We start from the raw sequence: 22,963 nt of genomic DNA, 5'->3' as shown, positions 1-22,963 counted from the left end.
TACAATACAATACAATACAATACAATACAATTTTATTGTCATTTGAGCCCCAGTGAGACTCAAACGAAATTTTGTTTACACAGCCATACAAACAAAGACAATGTCCTACAGACATACACACAATTAACTTCACACAAACATCCATCATAGTGAACCCACTGTGATGGAAGGCAAAATCTTTTCTCTCCCCTGCTCTCAATTTCTCTCCCGATGTCCAAGCCCCAGGCGGGCGATGATAAGTCCCACGGCCATTTTAGGCCGCGCGGGGCGATTTACGGCCCAGCTCCCGGTCTGAAAGTACAAGGTTGGAGCCCCCGGCGGGCGATGGTGAGTCCCACGGCCATGAAGCCGCGCCAGGTGATGTACGGTCCCGGTCCGGGTCGTTCCAACCCCGCGACACGGGCTGGAGAAGTCGCGTTGCGGGAGCTCCGGGAAGCGGTCTCTCTCCCCTCGGACCCGCGAGCTCCCGATGTCCCAGTCCACCAGACCTGCGGTTGCGTTGCTGGAGCCTCCGAGCCCCAGGAGTCGAGTCGCAGCAGCGAGTCACCGCCGCTCCCCACGCTCCGAGGCCGGCCAGCCCCACGATGGTGAGTAGTCCGCAGCTCCGCAGTCTCCCGAGCCCCCGGGTCGTTCAGGTTGGAGGCCGCTCCACGGTGCTAGGCCCCAACGACAACGGAGACCCGACAGGGAAGAGAGATTTTAAACAGTTTCCCCCTGTCCCCCACATATACACATTTAAAACCAGTATTAAAAAACACCAAACACTACATTTAACTAGACAAAAAATAAAAAAAAGACAGACAGGCTGTAGGGGCCGCTGCAACGGGTGAGTCGTGCAGCCCAGTACCATACGCAAGAAGAAGAAGACGAAGAAGACTGATGATATTTCAAACATTTAAAAATGTCTGAAGTGATTGCTCAAAGACTGTACACATTTTCAAAGAAACTAACAATCTTTGACAAAGTAAATGTAGCACAAATGATCTTACATACACTGCAGATCTTTCTCATGAAAACACTGGGAATTACGTTTTTAAATGAAAAATTGATTAAATGCTTGTTTGATGACATTCTAATGAAATTGTAAAAGGTACAGTTGAGATTATAATTTGCAAATTGCTGTAATTCATAATTTGGAGCCAACCACAACACACTTAAAATCATCCTTTAAAGTGTTTCTATGCGCTGAATGAGTAGATGTCCTCGTAACCTCTATTGCAGAGAAACATCAGGCTCCTAGGAGAGGATTGCAGCCAAGTATATGATGAAAGTGGCAACAAGCATACTTGTATGTCAGTCTAAGTGAATGGGGTTAATTTGGGACAAAATAAAATATGATATTACATTGGAATATGTATAAAATCTGACATGGACCTGTACATTAAAATTATTTTCAAAAGGTACTAATGATACGGAAGTTAATTCATAGGCAGAGTAATGCAAACTATAAGGAAATGATGAAAAACAAAATGTACTATAACATATAAATGCTGAACAAATTACTTTGATCCTGTTCTCCATACTTTAAAGCTCTAAAGCAAAGGTTTACAAAGCATAACAGTACAGTGTGGAGTAGGCACTGCATAACATGAAATAAATCAATACACATGAAAGTGCAAGGATTGATTAATCGGCGTATTGAATGACATTTTTTTCTCGGTCAGAGTGAAACCTTTGATGTGATTGTCATAGAATCAATCATGCCTATTTTCTTCATTACAGTAGGTAATAGAAAAAGATTTTATGAAGCTAATTTATATATACTATCATACACTGCTTTTCTGCAGATTTGATACTGTTTTTATTGGTAGAAATTGCTAAAGCATTTATCTGTTTTTCCCCTCTGCTCTTGAAATAATTTATGTTTTTGGTTTATCATGAGTCCAGACATATTCCCAACAGTGATTCCAACTCATGAACTGACACGGTTAATATGCACTCTGTGATTTATTTAAGAGGGAGGTTTCAGTCAACACTAGCATATTGGAGTTTAGAAAGCTGGGCATAACTGACAACTGTGAACCATATCAATCTTGTATTCTGTTATTACTTCAACAATCTTTTGTATAACCAGAGAGCTATTCAGGAAAGGGATTCAGGGGTATTAGAAATGCAATGGAAATATTGTGGCCACTGGGACAAAAGTCTTCTCTATTTAGTGTTGTTTATAACGGTGTTCACAAGCACGTACAAGGATAAATATTTCTACTTTTAAGAAATACATATTGGGAACTTAATAATAATAATAAATTTTATTTTCGGGCTCCTTTCAAATCACAAGGACACCTTACAAAGATTAACAGAAGAGAAAAAAACATATAGTCGGAGAAAAATAAATAATAAGGACATCATCAATATACAAATTAAAGATAGAAATCGCTCCAAAGACACAAAATCAAAAAAAATCAAAAAACACAATGCGAAGAGAGAGCAGCGGCGGCTAAAGCGCGCCAGCGTCCACTCTCTCTTCCGACAGCCATCTTGGACACAGACTAACATAGTAACTACACACAAAAAAATCATCCCCCCACAATGGTTACCACTGTGGGGGAAGGCACAAAGTCCAGTCCCCATCCCCAGTTCACCCAAAGTCAGGCCTATTTGAGGCCACCGCTATTGCCTCTACGGAGGCCCGATGTTCCTGGCCGTTCTGGCCGGGTGGAGTTGCCCCGGCGTCGGGAGAGTCCTCACAGTGGCTGGGCCACCTGGAACGGCCGCTTCCTAGCAGGGGATTGTCGGCTTCCGAAGCCGACAGGGACGCACCGGGTTGGAGCTCCCAGGCTCCCGATGTTAAAGTCAGCGCCGCCCGCTCCGCTCCGCAGACCTGCAGCCCGGAGCTATTGATCTCGGCGGTCACATCTCACCGGAGCTTCAGCGCGTCAATCCAGCGCGGCGACCCAGGCAAGGCATCGCCCGCTCCACCCCATGATAGCACTCCAGCGCTGTGCCGCCACCGAAGCCGAGGTGCTGGGTGGTCCCCGCCAGGAAACGGCGCTCCAAGCCCACTGGTAGGCCACGAGGACGGGTCGACGGGCATTCCGGAGAAAAAGCTGCCTCACCGACCAGGTAGGGACCTAGAAGTAAGATTACCTCCTTCCCCCCACATTAAGAAGTCCATTTCTCCTACAAACGAAAGACAAGACTTGCTAAAAACTGGGGAAAAAAATGGATTAAACGGACGGCTGCTGGTTAGCAGCCGTTCCCCAAGATGGCTCCTCCTCCAATGTGCATCTGCAGCCCACAATATGTCTGTAGAAAACCAGGTGGTGTTTACAGTGTATTCAAGAGTCAAGAGTGTTTAATTGTCATATGCACCAGGCAAGGAACAATGAGATTCTTACTTGTTGCAGCTTTGCATGCATATTAACATTATAACACAACAATAAATATATAATAAATAATAATGCAATGCATTATCTTTTGTACTTGGTCTGTGGATTCTTGGCTTTCCCTTGCTAAGGTCAATAATGAGGTTGGAATCCTCACAGTACATTATTTTCAACATTGAATGTAATTTTTAATAACAGTTCTTTATAAATGAGTATGCTTACATCTAAACATGGTGTCGATGGGCCAGTAACTGTCAATGCTTAAGATAAAACCTCTACTGTGAAGGCAAGCTAATTTCTTGCATTATCAAAAGATAAAATGTTAACTGAGAAGACTTGCATAAAGCTACAAAATACTCATTACCTTTTTCTCTGTCTCTCTTCCTCTAGTCACCCCACATGTTGCATCCAAATTTCAGCATCATTGGGCCGCTACCACAAGACCAAGCGACCTGCCAGCGGGTAGCCAGAAAACTACTCTTGGACATGTTCCTGTGTCTGGCAGACCCACAATGGAGAAAGTAGTTACAATAGCCAAAGCACCTCCAATTCTCAAGACAGATAGGCCCTATGCTGCTTTGAGCTTATCTCCTTCCATTTCATCCATCTCATATGGCACTGGCACTCCTGCCATGAGTTCTCGGACTATATCTCAGCTGACTGCCCATCCCAAAGCTCCACAAAAAAACACCACTTTTTGGCGACCTGTCACCTCATCACTGCGGGCTGTAACAGCATCTCAAGCTCTTTCCATTACTCACATTGGTAACGAGTTGATTCCTACTGAAAGAAAGGTCACCTGTGCTGACATGCCTTGCTTTAATGGAGTCCCATGTGAGCCAACACAGTTTGGAAGCTTTAAATGTGGACAGTGCCCTTTTGGATACACTGGTGATGGAGTAACATGTAAAGGTAAACAAATTCAGCACAATGAATAAATAAATAATTTGGGTCACAGCTGTGATGAAAATATAACTTGCAAAACTAATTTCGTAGAGTAATAGTCAAACTTAATGTTAGAAATTCATCCTTTGCCTGCTGGTTACAATAACATAATGGTTAAACTACCATTTCAGTAACAGCATTTGGGACCATTGACCCACCAATTGAATTTGAATCTCACCTTGGCAACTGGAGAATATAAATTAATGTCATTTAATAATAAACAAAAGTAATAATCTTGTCTCAGTATTGGAAACTATGAAACTATTAAAAAAAACACATGTATTTCAACAATGTGCGCCACAGTTCAGCAGATATGATAGCGGTGTTTAATGCAGATATTCGGCACAATATCTTGTGGGTCGAAGGACCTATTCCTGTACTATAATCATTCACCCTACCAGGCTTGACTATATGTGAATCCAGATCCACTAATGTGGTGGAACCCTTGAGCTCCCACCTACATTTTAAGCCAAGAGGCTACAAATACAAAATGTTGGCTTTGTCAACGTCATTCACACCCGGTGGAGAAAAGGGGAGATATTATCGTGGCTGTTCCTTCCTATATTTGATTTCATTGACTTCAATGGAACTAGATATCATGAGGCAGACATTGTCTAATGCATCTTTAAAACTATTGCCTGAAAATAAATTTCTACGTTATATTTTTCTAACCTTATTTCAGGGATCATCTTCCGTTATATGCCCACTCGATCAATCTGCTCCACTCCACTTGTTTCATTTACTCAGACATATCACTGATGGTTCCTCCTGCAATTGCGGTTATTTTCCTCTTTTAGCATCTGTATCTTGCATTGTAAACTGTGCTCAGAACTTTCAAAACTTTCAAACACCCTTCAGTGATCTTCTCATCAACCATGCTTTTTGGCCTACTCGCCATCATTCATCCCTCCATTTTAAGAATATAAGAACATAACTGTATAGGAACGAGTAGGCCATTAGGTCTTACGCCTGCTCTGGCATTCAATATTATCATGACTGATCTGCTCCAAGCCTCGTATCCTCTTCTGTGCCAGTTCCACATATCCTTCAATTATCCAAGCTTTCAAAAATCGATCTACTTTATAAATACCCCCAGTGATCTACCTCCCCGAGCCACTGGTGTAGTGAATTCCAGAGATTTGCCACAAACTACGAGAGGTTCTTGTGCACCTCCCTTTAAATGGCCAACCCCCATTGTAATTATGCCCGTTGGTTAAGATTCTCTTGTGGAAACATTCCAACATCTACCCTGAAGGATGTTATATGTTTCCATAAGATTCTTCTAAAGTCCAAAAAATATAGATCCAATTTCTTCTGTCACTGTTTATAGGATACCCCTCTCCTCCCAGGAATTAGCCTAGGAGATCACGTTTAGACTGTCTCCAATGCCTGTAAACATCCTTTCTTTGAAATAGGAGACCAAAATTGTGTGTGGTATTTCAGATGTGGCCTAACATGTACCATGTACAATTGTAATTATACTTCCCTACTTCTGAACTGCCTACTTTCAATAAAGGCTAATGTGCCATGTGTCTTCATTATCACTTGCTAGCTTTCTGTGATTCATGCACAAGAACACTTAGTTCTCTCTGTACTTAACTCATAGAGCATAGGATGAGTACAGCACAGGAGCAGAACCTTCAGCCCACGATGTCTGTCTGGCATGATGCCAATTTAAACTACCTATCCACCTGTACATAGTCTATATCTCTCATCTCTTCCTGATCTTATGCCCCACTAAATGCTGCTCTTGTCATACTTGCTGCATGCCAACTAGTCGTAAATACTGAGGCACATGTTGTAGAGTTGTAACCATGTTTGATATCAAAATACAACTACAACAATATTTCTTAGCTATATGCAGGTATCCCTGTGGAAAGAATATGGAATGTGCAGCTCCCAACACATGTCGCTGTAAGCCTGGCTACACTGGGTATAATTGTCATATAGGTAGGAAACCTTACTAAAATTCTCCATATTTGAATTGGATCATTTTACTTTTAATATCTATATCTGAGTGAACACACAATATTTTAATGTTGCTTCTGTTGGCTGTCCCTTTTTTTTTAAGCAATCTGTCGACCTGACTGCAAAAACAGAGGAAAGTGTATTAAACCAGATAAGTGTGAGTGCCCCCCAGGATACAATGGCCTGACCTGTGAAGACGGTAAGAAAAGTTTCATCTCCCCATTCATCCACAGTAAAGGATTGTGTAACTCTCTGCTGTGCATCCATCACAACTTTGCCATTCTTCTGTAAAGTAAACTGGTTGTTACCTCACAAAACTTCATGCGTGGATAAAATGATCATTAAAATTCTGATGCTAAAGGCAATAAGAGATTTCTCTTTTAAGGCAGATGAGCCAAGTCTCCTTTTTCTATCACAATCATATATTTGGAACTATTTCCTAAAAGGCAGTGGAGTCTGAATATTTTCACAGTAGATGTAAATGATGACAATCTGACCAGGTGCAATCTTTTTAAATGGCAGACTAGGGTTAAATGGCCTCCTCTTTCTCTAAATTTAGATGGTTGGGTGTATGCACACATGTTTTAAGTTTGCCTACTGCAGTTTCTTCATGTTGTGAGTTGCAGTTTAAGTAGGGGGAACATTAACTCTTTTCCAATCATCCATCACTTTTCCCCATCACAGGGTGGGGGAGGATGCAGATAAACTGGAATGACAGATTTGTCCTGGGTCGGGCATTAAAAATCCAATAGATGGCACCTTTAAATCTGCAGTTCACATCCAAGTAATACTATCCTATTGTGACTGCAATTTTATTATATAGTTTAGTTTATTGTCATGAGTACCGAGGTACAATGAAAAGCATTTGATGTATGCTAATCAGTCAGCGGAAAGATTATACATGGTTACTATCGAACCGTCCACAGTGTAAAGATTCATAATAAAGGGAATCATTTTCACACCAGATCTGTGAAGAAAACTAACTAATCTACTTCCCATTGAACTAAATTTGTCTTCATCTCACCTTTGTCATTTACAACTATAGTAAACTGGTTGTAAACGCACAAAATTCATGCGTGGATAAAATTATCAGTAATATTCAGAAGTGATAAGACAGAAGTGATTTTGTTTGGCCCTAATGGCTGCCGTGAACCTCCCTCTGTTGACTTGGGTCCACTTGCAGTGTTCGTAAAGCCAACAGTTTTAAACCTGGGTTTTATGATGGACGGTGATTTTAAATTAGATAAACAAATAGGCGCAGTGGTTAAGTCCAGCTTCTTTCACCTAAGGAAGCTGGCAAAGGTGAAGCCCATTCTCGAGCGGCAGCATTTTGAAACAGTAATTCACGCCTTTATTTCATCTCGGCTGGATTACTGTAACGCGCTCTACTCTGGAGTCTCACGAGCTTCGTTGGCTCATCTCCAGCTGGTCCAAAATGCTGCCGCTCGCCTTTTAACCGGAACTCGAAAGAGGGAGCACATTACGCCAATTTTGGCCTCCCTTCACTGGCTCCCAGTGCACTTTCGAGTTCATTTTAAAATTCTTTTATTTGTTTTTAAATCTTTGAATGGCCTCGCCCCGCCTTACCTCTCTGAGCTGCTCCACCTATATGCTCCTACCCGGTGCCTCAGGTCAGCAGATCAGCTGCTCCTTGAGGTACCAAGGTCTAAGCGGAAGCTCAGAGGGGATAGAGCCTTTTCTGTTGCTGCCCCGGCACTCTGGAACACCTTGCCGCTGCAGATCAGACAGGCCCCTTCACTGTCCATCTTTAAATCCTCCCTAAAAACTCACTTTTATTCACTGGCTTTCGACACTGGCTGAGACATTGTTCCTGTTTTAGTGCTTTTAATGTTTTTTAATTTTTACTGTTTTTATAGTCCTGTCGTCTTAATGGTTTTAGTAGTTTGTAATAACTTTTTGTTGACTTCCCATGTACAGCACTTTGTGGTAACTGATGTTGTCTAAAAGCGCTTTATAAATAAAGTTATTATTATTATTATTATTATTATTATTAATATTCAAATGCTAAAAACATTAAGAAATATCACATTTAAGGAAGATGAGGCAAATCTCTTTTCCTGCCAGAATTATGTTCTGTAGGGCAGAAAGGGCCATAAGGTCTTGTTTAGAGCCCCCTTCTATATCCATCTCCACATTCCCTTCTTGGCCAAATCTGTAATCTACCAGCAACAAGATTAGTTTAGTTTACCGAAGTACAATAAAAAGCTTATGTTGCGCGCTATCCAGTCAGCGGAAAACAGTACATGATTACAATCGAGCTATTTACAGTGTTTAGATACATGATAAGGGAATAATGTTTAGTGCAAGGTAAAGCCAACAAATTTAACAATATTGAGTTCCAGTCTCCTGGAATTCAGTTACACTATCATCAATTTGTATTTGGGCATGTTTTTTTTTGTTGGGCTCAGCTGACACGTAAATCAAATTTAGGAGCTAATATTTTGCAGGTCAAACTTAGTACAGGCTGACTGCTCTTCATTCCCTCAGGTCCCCCTAGGCACATTCCCCGGTAAATTTGCTCTGATGAGTCAATGCACTGCCCCTTCACCCCCGTGACCTCTGTTGACACCAGTAATGGGAATCAAATTTGTTCAATCACAAGTAATTTTGAATGCTCAGCTTCATCCTGGGATATCCGTAATTAATGAAACTGTGAAATTATGTGCTTTGAACATTGCACGTCCTCAGAATAAGGCTTTATTATCAATTAAAAATGCAATTACATTGCATCCGTAACAATGATTGTTCATGTTCATGCCACAATAATGATTGGAAGTTGTTAACCCAGCTATGGAGACTAATATTTTTCTATTAAATTGTTCATTGGTGTGGCTGTGGAGGGAGGGATAACTTCCCATTAATGGACAGGGGATATGGGGAGAAGGCATGAACGGGGTACTGATTGTGGATGATCAGCCATGATCATATTGAATGGCACTGCTGGCTCGAAGGGCCGAATGACCTACTCCTGCACCTATTGTCTATTGGTTATTGTGATTACATTAATTATCAGTAAAGAAATCTGTGTAAAAACTTTATCAACATTTGCAAGATATTATTCAAGCACATATCATATTTTTCCCAGATTTTTCCAGCTGTGTTTGCTACAATTTTTAATGGGGAGAAATGTCCAGGGCAGTGTTAAAAAATTGATGACGAGAAATTTGCTTTACTCTCTTAACCACTCTATTGAGTCAACTGTAATTTTAGTTCCATAGGTATAGTTCCAATTTGTCAATCTAACCAGAGACATTTGCTAGGAACAATTGTCCATACAAATAGGACAAATTGAGCTGGTAATGGTCATATGGTCATTTGTCTGTCTCTTCCACCTTATCACCAGCAGTTTATTTTCCAGGAATTGATAAAACAGTCTAACATACCATGTCAAGCAACAATTGATGAAAATGTATCAATTTGCAAGGCAACTAGCAAATCTTCCCAAAGGCAATGTTTCCTTTCTGTCTTTCCTGCTTGGGCAATGGTATAAATTTCAGGCAGCCTCTGCACACATATATGATCAGCTTCACCAGAAACCATTCAGGTAATGAAAGCATATAAATGAAAGTGGAAAATGGAGACACAAGAGACTGCAGATGCTGGAATCTGGTGCAGTAAGCTACCATAAGTTAGGTCTTTATTCTCTGGAGCGCAGAAGGTTAAGGGGGGACCTGATAGAGGTCGTTAAAATGATGAGAGGGATAGACAGAGTTGATGTGGACAAGCTTTTCCCTTTAAGAATAGGTGAGATTCAAACAAGAGGACATGACTCCAGAATTAAGGGACAGAAGTTTAGGGGTAATATGAGGGGGAACTTCTTTACGCAGAGAGTGGTGGCGGTGTGGAATGAGCTCCCAGTGGAAGTAGTGGAGGCAGGTTCATTGGTATCATTTAAAAATAAATTGGATAGGCATATGGATGAGAAGGGAATGGAGGGTTATGGTATGAGTGCAGGCAGGTGGGACTAAGGGGAAAAAAAAAATGTGTTCAGCATGGACTTGTAGGGCCGAGATGGCCTGTTTCCGTGCTGTAATTGTTATATGGTTATATGGTTAAGCAATCTACTGGAGGAACTCAGTGGGTTGAGCATAGGGTTGCCAAATGTCTCGTATTAGCTGGGACTTTGTGTATGTTGGGCTAAATTGGTTTGTCCAATACGGGACCGCCCTTATCCCGTATTTGACTGCTACTACTCGGGTCGAGGGGACTGTCGGGAAGGGGCGCCGCGTCCGACCCCGCCTCACCTGTCCTGACGTAGTTCAGCCCATGGAGTGCAGCAGCAGCGCCTCGCCCGTGGCCCCGTCAATCGGCAGCTTGGCCAGCTGTCTGATCTTCGGACCTTTGCTTACCACCGACAACGCCACCCCTTCCTTCTCTTGGCTGATCATCGGTCCATGAGTTGGATGGGGTGCCAGACTTTGTGCACGATGTCACGCGCAAAGTCCGGCGCCCGTGCCAAAACTCCTCAGCAGGCCCTTCGGCTGGGCTTTGTGTGCAGTCCAGCACCCGGGCCAACTCATCATTCACCCTACCACTGCCAAGTCGGTCATCGAATTGCCGTCGGGAATTTGTCCCTTATTTTGATCTTTTGTCCCTTATTTGGGAGTGAGAAAGTTGGCGACCCTAGTTGAGCAGCACCTGTGGGGCAAACGGAGTGAAGGAGATACAGCAGCTGTTTATACCTTCACCACCGCCTGGCTCCATCTGCCTCTTTTTTTCTTTTTTCTTCTTCAGTTTCCTTTGTCTGACTCCATGTGTCTTCACCTGCCTCTGTCTCCCAACTATACTACACCCCCCTTCCTATGCCTCATTCCTCCCTTGCCATTCCTCCCCTACCTGGTTCCACGTGTCCATCAATCTTCAACTCTCCTTGATCCCCAATTACTCCTGCCCCCTGACTCACTCTTCTCCCTCACCTTTTTATACTGGCGACCTTCCCACTCCACTCTAAGACCTGATGCAGGGTCATGACTTGAAACAGCAACCATTCCTATCGCCGCACAGATGCGGCTTGCCATGTTGAATTCCTCTAGCAAATTGTTTATAAAGACATAAAATGGTAGCACTCATTGATCAGGCAGCATCAGTGGAAAGTCATAACCCATTCATGGCAGCATCCTGTCCTTTTATAGTCTCCCTTTTTCTCCCTCTCAGATTTACTGTGTTTGGGTTTTCAATGTAATCAAGTCTCCACACAAAGTTATTGTGTCACCACAATACCACAATGATAAGGGAGGAGTTGAGGGGGTGGGGTTAGTGAAGCTGGGTGGCACCGTGACGCAGCAGTAGAGATGCTGTCAGCACCAGATGCTCACAGCACCAGAGACCCAGGTTTGATCCTGGCCATGGGTGCTTTTCCGTATGGAGTTTGTATGTTCTCCCCGTGACCTGCCTGCATTTTCTCCAAGGACCGGTTTCCTTCCACACTCCAAAGATGTACAGGTTTGTATATTAATTGGCTTGGTATGAATGTAAAAATTGGCCCTAATGTAAGATAGTGTTAATGTGTGGGGATTGCTGGTCGATGTGGATTTGGTGGGCCAAAGGGCCTGTTTCTGCACTGTAACTCTAAAAACAATATTCGGCCATCCACCCTGTCAAAACTATTCCATTCTCTGCCAATCTGCAATTACTTGAGCCGGGTTTTTACAGGCTGACTGAGCTGACCAGCGAACTGGACCACTGTCCGCATTCAACTTAGGCCATGCTCCTTAGTTCTCTTCCAGCCATTCACACAAAGCAGGTCTGTGAATCGACCTCACCTCCTGACAGCATTTATGTGAGTCTTAAATGTTCCTTATACTTGGGGAAACATATAAAAATAAATTTACTGCAAATAATTTTATAAAGATTATTGAATAAGGAATAAAATTAATTACAGCATATCAAAAGAATGATTAGAGGGCACAGGTGAGAAGGAAAAATGTGGAGATCGGAAGAGTATTTTTTTCACTCAGACTGTGGTGATTATCTGAAATGAGTTGTCAAAAGAAGGCAGAGTCACAATTACTTAAATGTTTAAAATATATTTGACACACATAAAGAGAAATACCAGTTGCAATATAGCTGCACTAGGATATAGGGCCAAAAAGCATAGATTTCTAACTCAGTGTAAGGACACATCCCAGTAAAGGAGACCACAGGAAGTATTGGTAAAGAGGTTATGGGAATATTCTTTAAGTTGTTATACTTTACTTTGGAGATACAGTGTGGAAACAGGCCCTTCAGTCCACCGAGTCCGCTCCTGCCCACCCGTACTCTCATTCTATCCTACACACACTAGGGACAATTTACAAAAGCCAATTAAACTACAAAAATGCAAGTCTTTGGGATGTGGGAAGAAACTGGAGCTCCCAGAGAAAACACATACAGTCACAGGGAGAACGTACAAACTCCATACAGACAGCACCCTTAGTCAGGATCGAACCTGGGTCTCAGGCGCTGTAAAACAGAAACTCTACGGCTGCCCCACTATTGCGTCCTTCCTAATTCTTTGATAACCCTCCTATGTCCCAATCTGAGTCTGGGATTCAGTTCCAGTGTTCAGCTCAGCCAGAAATATCTCACCACTAGGCAATCTGGTTACGTCAAAGATATTCTCAGCAGAGCCTGAATCACCACCATCAGAGGATACCCACCAACATTCAAGATGGTAGATTAAGCTCTACTGAAATCAGAGATTGTTTAATGCAGGTCAAAGATTTTGCACAGTATTGATAATATGTATTTTTGTGTGCAGCCTTCTGCATTCCAGCTTGTGAGCATGGTGGGTCATGTATTACCAGAAATACCTGCTCCTGCCTGTATGGATTTGTGGGACCAAGATGTGAAACATGTGAGTACATCTGAGTACAGTATTTAGTTTGTAATTGTTCTGCACAGCAAAATATTTCTTAGGGAAATGGTAAATCAAATGGGCTCAAATGATTTATTCTTGATATAATTTCCTTGTTATATCAACCACCAGTTGATGAAGTAATATTGGCCACTTGAGTGAAACTTAATGTCACTAGCCAGGACCGTTAGCTTGAAATTAGACCTGTTTGCCTATTTTGCAATTTGCCTCTAGAAGCCATTTTGTGCATGATTCAGTTCACATTCATTTTCAGGTCTATTCGCAATCATTTGGGCATGAGGGCCAATTGAAAGAGTGACATTTCCCCAGACTCTGGTACACATCTAATAAGATCACCTGATGCACAGCTTCCATTTTGGCTTTGACTTAGAGAAATGTTTATTAAAGGTAACAATACAGCAAGGAGTCAACACCACAGCAAATCAGTAGGGAGCTACTTATGAGGACATTGATATTTTAGCAGGCTGCCACTAGTCCATGTTGCACAAGCATAATTGCAGCATTTATGTAAGATGTCGCACAGTGCAAGATATCATGAACATTCGCTCCTAGATCAGCCCAAAGTGGCTGGGAGGTAGATTGGTGACATGCTGGTAAAGCTTCTGCACATGATTAATTTAGAACACTACCCTGTTAGCTTTTTAAATTTGATTGTACATTAAGTTTCTTGTTGTTTTGGGGGATCCATTTTTTGAATGATAACCCTAAACATTATCTATTTAGAGCACCAAGAAAGGGTGAACTTTGATTTCCATCTCTGATTTGTCTTTTTGCCTATCTAAAAGCCTCTTAAGCCCACTGTGCTCCAGGCGCATAGCACCCTCTACTCAAAAAGCTTGCCCCGCACGTCTCCTTTGACCTAACCCCTCTCGCCTCTAAACCTTAAAAAAAGAAAGGGTTAATTACTATGAAGGAAAGGGAGTGAAGGAAAAAAAACTATTGTTTAATTTGTTTGATTTGCATGAGGGTACATGTTAACACATCGGTTGCTAGGATTGTGTGTTGAGATAGATGAGTAACAATGTTCTCAGGTGCTGCAGAAGTGTAAGACACGTGACTTTCGTGCCATTCTCTTCTAACTTAAGCTCTTCTGTGTTGTTATCTATTAAAATATGATACAATATACTTCTATTTCCTTCATTCTGAGGTAATGAAAATGTGAACCCTTCATCTTTATGTTAATGGATGTGATGCCTGCAGTTAAAACTGATGCTATTTTATATTTTTAGTGGTTTGCAATAGACATTGTCAAAATGGTGGAAGATGCACTTCACCAGATGTGTGCAAGTGTAAAGCTGGGTGGACAGGACCCTCATGTGAAACAGGTGAATAAACTGAATGCTTGAACGTTAAACTACAGGGTACTAACTTCCATTCTTAATGAACATCTATTGGTGTTGATAACATGAATTGTCCAAAGTAAAGTATAGCCACATCAGTGTAGAGAATTGACATTGGGGAACAGTAGGTTCCATCCTGCTTAGACATTTTCAAACTTCAGTGCATAACATTAAATGTAATAATCTCAGGTGAACATACCTCTCATGTTTTTGTTCTACCTTTCCCTCTATTTTTCTCATCATTCTTTAAATGCTGATTATCTCGTTACCGTGACAACTTTGGTCTGTACCTTGTCATGTTCTCTCCACTGCCTCCACCCCAACACCCATTCTGATGAGTGATCTTGGTTCTCTACCAAGTGATGCTGCCTGTGCTGCTGAGTGCTTCTAATACTTTAGTTTTTCTTTGGGATTTCCAGCGTCTGCTGTTCACTACTCCAAAAGATTTGTGATGTTCAGTTAAACAACATATTATCCTGTTCCAAAGACGAGGTGTACATTGCCTTAAGTCTTAAATGGCTTACCGTTTAATTGACTTCTTCATTTTGTGCAGCTGTTTGCTCCCCCATGTGCCTCAATGGTGGCATCTGTGTTCGGCAGAATGTGTGTATCTGTCCTCATGGTTTCTATGGACTGCAGTGTCAGAATGGTAAGTCCCTCCCTATTAATTATTTAATGATTAATACATTATTACCTATTATTTATATGTGATCTATAAGCTCAGGTTTGTTGTAAATGATTTTGTCAAGAGTTGCACAAAAGTGGTATTTTATTCAAACAACATGGTGGAGATCAGAAATCACTTCTTTAGGGTGTTAGTTTTAATATTAGCATATTAGACATGAAAATCATCCGTCAATTCTCTCCATGCCAGAAAATAAACAAAAATTATTCAGTGGTAACCATATTTCCACTGTATTGGAATGAATGGCATCACCAGGGGCTACAGTCTTAGAATAAAAGGGAGGTCATTTAAGACTGAGGTGAGAAAAAAAAATTTCACTTGGAGAATTGTGAATTTATGGAATTCCCTGCCACAGAGGGGAGTGGAGGCCAAGTCACTGGATGGATTTAAGAGAGAGTTAGATAGAGCTCTAGGGACTAGTGGAGTCAAGGGATATGGGGAGAAGGCAGGCACGGGTTATTGATAGGGGACGATCAGCCATGATCACAATGAATGGCGGTGCTGCCTCGAAGGGCCGAATGGCCTCTTCCTGCACTTATTTTCTATGTTTCTAAAAAGCATCAAAAGAGTGATGAAGGGACATTTACAATAAGTGGAGAGAGTGTAGAAAATAGCTCTGCCATTTGTAGGATCTTGGAGACTTTTGAGTTTATTATATTATGGGAACTCGCTTGTATGTACGGGTGTCCTTAAGTCAAATGCTTGCAACCCAGACAACAGCCTGTAATAAAGAAACATACATGAAAGCTTTCTGCAAAAAAAAAATCACCTTTTTTCCATTGAACGGCAGTTTTTTAGAATTGCAAAGCCAACCCATTAAACACATCAAGCATCAAAACTAGAAATACAACCTTGAAACAGATGAAACATTGAACACATCAAGCATCAAAACTAGAAATGAAACCTTAATGCAGTTCTGAATCAGTGAACTAATGCATCCACCTGCAATAAAAAAACAAATAAAGGTTTAAATAATGATTTATAATGATATATCTTGGTAGGACTTGATATAGCAAAAAAATAATTTGAATGAATGTACTTAAGGGGAAAAGTAAAATCAGTCTATTCCTTTGCAGCCGTTTGCAATCCCCCCTGTAAGAATGGCGGCCAGTGTATGAGAAACAATTTATGCTCCTGTCCTGAAGGCTATACAGGACGAAGGTGTCAACAGAGTGAGTTCTGCAAATGACTTGTGTCATATTTTTAACTGATCAGTTTATATGACAAATAATTTAACTCTTACTAAGAAAATCCCACGTTTGCAACATAGACAAAGATCACCCTGACAAAAAAAGCTAATCAAAACAGGTGCATGGAATTACTTACCCATTTCTTTATAACACTGGTTTCCATGGGAAGGAGTCCTCGCCCCCCAATGATGACCCCTTTTCCCGTCTCCAACGCACCCCCTCCTCGTGGAACCCCCCTCGTGGCCAATTTCCGGCTTTAGACCTTTTCATCCATAACTGCCGTCGCGACATCAACCGCCTCAACTTCTCCACTCCCCTGTCTCACTCCAATCTCTCACCACATGAACGTTCTGCCATCGACTCACTCCGCAACAACCCAGATTTGGTTATCATACCCGCTGGCAAGGGAGGTGCCGTGGTAGTCTGGCGCGTCGATCTCTACAAATTTGAGGCCACGCGCCAACTCTCGGACACCTCCTCCTACTTACCCCTGGACCATGACCCCACTGACGAGCACCAGGCCATCTCCAGCACCATCACCGACTTCATCCACTCCAATGCCCTACCCGACCGAGCCTCCAACCTCATCGTTCCCCAGCCCCGCACAGCCCGATTTTACCTTCTCCCTAAAATCCACAAACCTGACTGTCCCGGAAGACCCATTGTCTCTGCCTGTTCGTGCCCCACCGAACTCATTTCCAAATACCTTGACTCCATCCTATCACCCTTGGTTAAATCCCTCCCTACCTATGTTCAAGACACCTCAGACACTCTCCGTCGTCTCCGCGCATTCAATTCTCTAGGCCCTCACCCCCTCATCTTCACCATGGACGTCCAGTCACTCTACACCTCCATCCCCCACCACGATGGTCTCAAAGCCCTCCGGTTCTTCCTCGACCAGAGAAGCAACCTATACCCAGCCACTGACACTCGCCTCCGCAAGCGGAGCTGGTCCTTACCCTCAATAACTTCACGTTCGACTGCTCCCATTTCCTCCAAATACAAGGCGTAGCTATGGGCCCACGCATGGGCCCCAACTATGCCTGCCTATTTGTAGGTTACGTCGAGCAATCCTTGTTCAATACATACCAGGGCCCCATCCCCGACCTCTACCTCCGCTACATCGACGACTGCTTTGGTGCCACCTCCTGCACCCGCACACAACTGACTGACTTCATCCACTTCACCACTAACTTCCATCCGGCACTCAAATACACCTGAACCATTTCCGACACTTCCCTACCATTCCTTGACCTCACTATCTCCATTGCAGGTGATAGACTTCTGACCGACATACACTATAAACCCACTGACTCCAATGGCTATCTGGACTACACTTCTTCCCACCCTGCTTCCTGTAAGGACTCCATCCCCTACTCCCAATTCCTCCGTCTACGCCGCATCTGCTCCACGGATGAGGCGTTCCACACCAGGACATCTGAAATGTCCTCATTATTCAGGGAACAGGGGTTCCCCTCCTCCACCATAAATGAGGCTCGCACCAGGGTCTCTTCCATACCCCGCAACACTGCTCTCTCTCCCCATCCCCCCACTCGCAACAAGGGCCAAGTCCCCCTAGTCCTCACCTTTCACCCTACCAGCTGTCACATACAAAAAATAATCCTCCGTCAGTTTCGCCACCTCCAACGTGACCCCACCACTCGCCACATCTTCCCATCTCCCCCCAATCTGCCTTCCGCAAAGACCGCTCCCTCCATAACTCCCTTGTCAATTCTTCCCTTCCCTCTCGTACCACCCCCTCCCCGGGCACTTTCCCTTGCAACCGCAAGAGATGCAACACTTGTCCCTTTACCTGCCCCCTCGACTCCGTTCAAGGACCCAAGCAATCATTCCAGGTGCGACAGAGGTTTACCTGCATCTCTTCCAACCTCATCTATTGCGTCCTGCTCTAGATGTCAGCAGATCTATATCGGTGAGACCAAGCGGAGGTTGGGCGATCGTTTCGCCGAACACCTCCGCTCGGTCCGCAAGTGACCTCCCGGTGGCTCAGCACTTCAAATCCCCCTCCCACTCCGTCTCCGACCTCTCTGTCCTGGGTCTCCTCCATGGCCACAGCGAGCAGCACCGGAAATTGGAGGAACAGCACCTCATATAAGTCTGCATCCTGGGGGCATGAAATCGAATTCTCCCAATTTTGTTAGTCCTTAAGTCCCCCTGCTGTCTCCTCCCCCATCCCCCAGCCTTCGGGCTCCTCCTCCTTTTTCCTTTCTTGTCCCCACCCACCCCTGCCCCCGATCAGTCTGAAGAAGGGTTTCGGCCCGAAACGTTGCCTATTTCCTTCGCTCCATAGATGCTGCTGCACCCGCTGAGTTTCTCCAGCTTTTTTGTGTAACCTTCGATTCTCCAGCATCTGCAGTTCCTTCTTAAACTCTTTATAACACTGGTTTGATTACCTTTATGTTTACAGATTTTAACATTTTTATAAATGCCAGTTTAACAGATAAACATCTAGTTCCACAGGGTGGTGGGAGGGATCTTAAAGGACCAACAAAATCAGATGTGCAATGCAAAGACAATTGTCTTTTAATATTTGAAGGGTTTTTTTCCCTCACTGTAGGTGTCTGTGAGCCATTGTGTATGAACAGAGGGAAGTGTGTGAGTCCGGGTAGTTGTGACTGTCCATCAGCGTGGAAAGGGAAAAGATGTAACCAACGTAAGTACACATTGTAATGAGTAGGAACAGAGTAGTAAAATTTGACTAATCACAGGAACAAGTTGCTGAACGTAAATAATATGTCAATGTGTATTATGCATGAACTATTTAATGTTACCTGACCAAACTATTCAAACATTTAATATGCATTATCCTTGCCCTTTAAAATAATTGATAAGCACTTCAGCAACTGCTTTGTGTTATTCCAAATCTATACCATTTTCAGCATAATGAAATGTCATCTGATATTCATTTTAATTCCTTATGTGGTTTTTAATTTATTTTCTTCTCACTGGTTTAGACAAATATTGTGGTGTGTAATTTATTGTAACCTTGAAGAACTTTTATTGGTACTGATTTATTATCTCAGTCATAATGGAGCAAAACTCAGCTTCTCAATAATTCTTCCAGCCATTTTTTTACTTCAAATTTGATCTTATGTAATGCTACCTAATCCAAACACAGTTCAGATTTGTTTTCATTAGCATTGAATAGATTTTCAATTATTACTTGTGTTACACAGCGATCTGTCTACAGAAATGCCAGAATGGTGGAGAATGCATGGGACCAAGTACCTGTCACTGTCGGGCAGGCTGGGAAGGAATGTTGTGTCAGATCCGTAAGTAGCCGATGCCAGTCCGCAGTCAATATAATTACGTTTTGTGTCACTTTAGCTGCCCATTTTTCATGCACTAGCCTTTTAACTTATGGGCTTTAATCTGCTGGTGATGTGAAAAAATTGATCTTTAGCCTCTAGAAAACTGCCTGTCTGACCCTTGTGCTTCCCTGTATTTAATGTGGATTAGATAGTACCGAAACTCATCAGTCTTTGCAGCTTTTGCGAACTAGAATCCATCCCATTTAAGCATATATATCATTACAACAACAAAAAAAGGATAGTACCCTATTATATCTGTGAGTTGATCCAAAAAATGCTTTTCTCTCCCTCGGGTGACCACAGGAACAGGCCCTTTGATCCACAATGCCTGTGCTGAATGTCAGGTTCAACTAATCTCTTCTGTTTACACCTGATCTATATCCTGATGTATGTATACGTGTTGGCAGCGCGACTCACCCGTTGCAGCGGCCCCTACAGCCTGTCTGTATTTTTTTTATTTTTTGTCTAGTTAAATGTAGTGTTTGGTGTTTTTTAATAGTGTTTTTAAATGTGTATATGTGGGGGGCAGGGGGAAACTATTTAAAATCTCTTCCCTGTCCGGGAGACCCGACCTTTTCCCTGTCGGGTCTCCGTTGTCGTTGGGGCCTAGCACCATGGAGCGGCCTCCAACCTGAACGACCCGGGGGCTCGGGAGACTGCGGAGCTGCGGACTACTCACCATCGTGGGGCTGGCCGGCCTCAGAGCGTGGGGAGCGGTGGTGACTCGCTGCTGCGACTCGACTTCTGGGGCTCGGAGGCTCCAGCAACGCAGCCGCAGGTCCGGTGAACTGGGACATCGGGAGCTCGCGGGTCCGGGGGGAGAGAGACCGCTTCCCGGAGCTCCCGCAACGAGACTTCTCCAGCCTGTGTCGCGGGGTTGGAACTACCCGGACCGGGACCGAGAGAAATGACTTTGCCTTCCATCACAGTGGGTTCACTGTGGTGGATGTTTGTGTGAATTTAATTGTGTGTATGTCTGTAGGACATTGTCTTTGTTTGTATGGCTGTGTAAACAAAATTTTGTTTGAGTCTCACTGGGGCTCAAATGACAATAAATTTGTATTGTATTGTATTTTATCCCTCACTTTCCTGCATATCTGCCACCACCCCAGGCAATGTGTTCCAGACACCCAAAACATGTTCCCCCACCCCTCCTTTAAACATTTTTAATGTTCTCACCTTACAGCAATGCCCCTGAGTCTTTAACATTTCCACCCTAAGAAAATGGTTTTGAATGTCAACCTTATCTATGCTTCTCATAGTTTTAATCTTTCCCATATTCAAATATTTATTCAGATTCAGATCAGTTCGCTGTCAAATACATCAGGGTGCAATGGCATTTCTTGTTCATGTAAAGCTCACAGAGTAAACAGTATATGCACAGTTATGACAAAACATTAACAACATTGTAGTGAGATTGTTTATAATTCTCAGATTCTAAGTGAGAATTTTAACCAATAATCTCCCCATTAATAGCTCGACAACCTATTCCTATTTATCTGTTCATCTTGTTTTAATTAGAACAATCTTTAGTCATTTTTTGTCATGTCTACAATGCTAGAAGACTGTGAAAATCAACCTTTTCCTGCAGTGCCTTTCTCTTCTAGATGTGATGGAATATGTGAATAGGGAGAAATATATAATCTAGAAGCTAGCATAGCAGAACTGGCCTGAGTAAAGATAAAAACTAGTTATTTCGAACTGAAACTCCATTTGGACGATTATTGTTTCTCCATTGAGATAGAGGAACTGGACCTAGAAACCAGTCATACAGTTTCAAAATCACAGTGCAGATCACAGTGTTCATACAGCTGAAAAGCAGAGGTGCTGCATAGAACTTGTATGGAATCTTAGTTACAGCATACTTCAAATAATGGGAACAGTCCATGTCTTCATTTGTAACATTGATGAAGCCCTGGAAAAAAATGCAAAGAGGATTTATTGGAATGAAACTAAAACTGCGAGATTATGCCTATCAGCAACTAAAGAGGCTAGACCTTTTTCTCTCTAGGTAAGACTGATGGTTAACCAATCAATCCCCATCTACTGATACTCTCCTCTGCCTAGCAGAGCTGGTCCTTACCCTTAACAAATTTTCATTTGACTCCTCCCATTTCCCCCAAATACAAGGCGTTGCTATGTGTACACTCATTGGGCCCGAGCTATACCTGCCTCTTTGTAGGGTATGTCGAACAATCTTTGTTCGAGGCGTACCAGGGCCCTATCCCCAAACTCTACCTCCGCTACATCGATGACTGCATTGGTGCTACCTCCTGCACCCACACACAACTCGCCGACTTCATCCATTTCACCACTAACTTCCACCCGGCACTCAAATCCACCTGGACCGTTTCCGACATTTCCCTATGATTTCCAGACCTCACTATCTCCATCGCAGATGATAGACTACTGACTGACATCCACTATAAATCCACTGACTCCCATGGCTATCTGGACTACACTTCTTTCCCACCCTTCTTCCTGTAAGGACTCAATCTCCTACTCCCAATTCCTCCGTCTGCACCGCACCTGCACCCAGGATGAGGTGTTCCACACCAGGGCATCGGAGATGTCCTCATTCTTCAGGGAACGGGGGTTCCCCTCTTCTACTATAGATGAGGTTCTCACCAGGGTCTCTTCTATACCCCGTAACTCTGCTCTCACTCCCCATCCCCCCCACTCATAACAAGGGCAGAGTCCCCCTTGTCTTCACCTTCCACCCTACTAGCCATCACACAACAAATAATCCTCTGACATTTTCACCACCTCCAACGTGACCCCACCACCGGTCACATCTTCACATCTCCTCCCCATGTCTGCTTTCCGCAGGGACCACTCCCTCCGAAACTCCCTGGGCAAATTGTCCCTTCCCACCCAAACCACCCCCTCTCCTGGCACTTTCCCTTGCAACCGCAGGAAATGCTACACATGTCGCTTTACCTCCACCCTTGACTTCATTCAAGGACCCAAGCCGTCTTTCCAGGCGCGCCAGAGGTTCACCTGCACCTCCTCCAACCTCATTTATTGCATCCGCTGCTCTAGGTGTCAGCTGCTCTACATCACTGAGACCAAGCGTAGGCTTGGTGATCGCTTCGCCCAACACCTCCGCTCGGTTCGCATTAACCTACCTGATCTCCCGGTGGCTCAGCATTTCAACTCCCCCTCCCATTCCGAATCTGACCTTTCCGTCCTGGGCCTCCTCCATGGCCAGAGTGAGGACCACCGTAAATCGGAAGAGCATCACCTCATATTTCGTTTGGACAGTTTACACCCCAGCGGTATGAACATTGACTTCTC

The 22,963-nt window shown here is 43.3% G+C and overlaps 1 protein-coding gene across 2 annotated transcripts in view; it reads left to right on the top strand.

Moving 5' to 3' along the window:
• si:ch211-246m6.5 (von Willebrand factor D and EGF domain-containing protein) overlaps positions 1–22,963 on the top strand; it is a 214,414-nt gene that overhangs the window by 178,226 nt on the left and 13,225 nt on the right. For both annotated transcript variants that reach the window (XM_055638663.1, XM_055638664.1), the window contains 9 exons: positions 3,720–4,241; positions 6,129–6,224; positions 6,346–6,441; positions 13,003–13,098; positions 14,349–14,444; positions 15,013–15,108; positions 16,221–16,316; positions 18,913–19,008; positions 19,532–19,627. In XM_055638663.1, coding sequence (XP_055494638.1) covers positions 3,720–4,241; positions 6,129–6,224; positions 6,346–6,441; positions 13,003–13,098; positions 14,349–14,444; positions 15,013–15,108; positions 16,221–16,316; positions 18,913–19,008; positions 19,532–19,627 — 1,290 coding nt within the window. The remainder of the gene's footprint in view (positions 1–3,719; positions 4,242–6,128; positions 6,225–6,345; positions 6,442–13,002; positions 13,099–14,348; positions 14,445–15,012; positions 15,109–16,220; positions 16,317–18,912; positions 19,009–19,531; positions 19,628–22,963) is intronic.

This window comes from Leucoraja erinacea, chromosome 7 (genome assembly GCF_028641065.1).
Source record: "Leucoraja erinacea ecotype New England chromosome 7, Leri_hhj_1, whole genome shotgun sequence".
Lineage (NCBI taxonomy): Eukaryota > Metazoa > Chordata > Chondrichthyes > Rajiformes > Rajidae > Leucoraja > Leucoraja erinaceus.
Note: the sequence above shows the minus strand (reverse complement) of the source record. Positions and strands in the feature narration are given on the sequence as shown.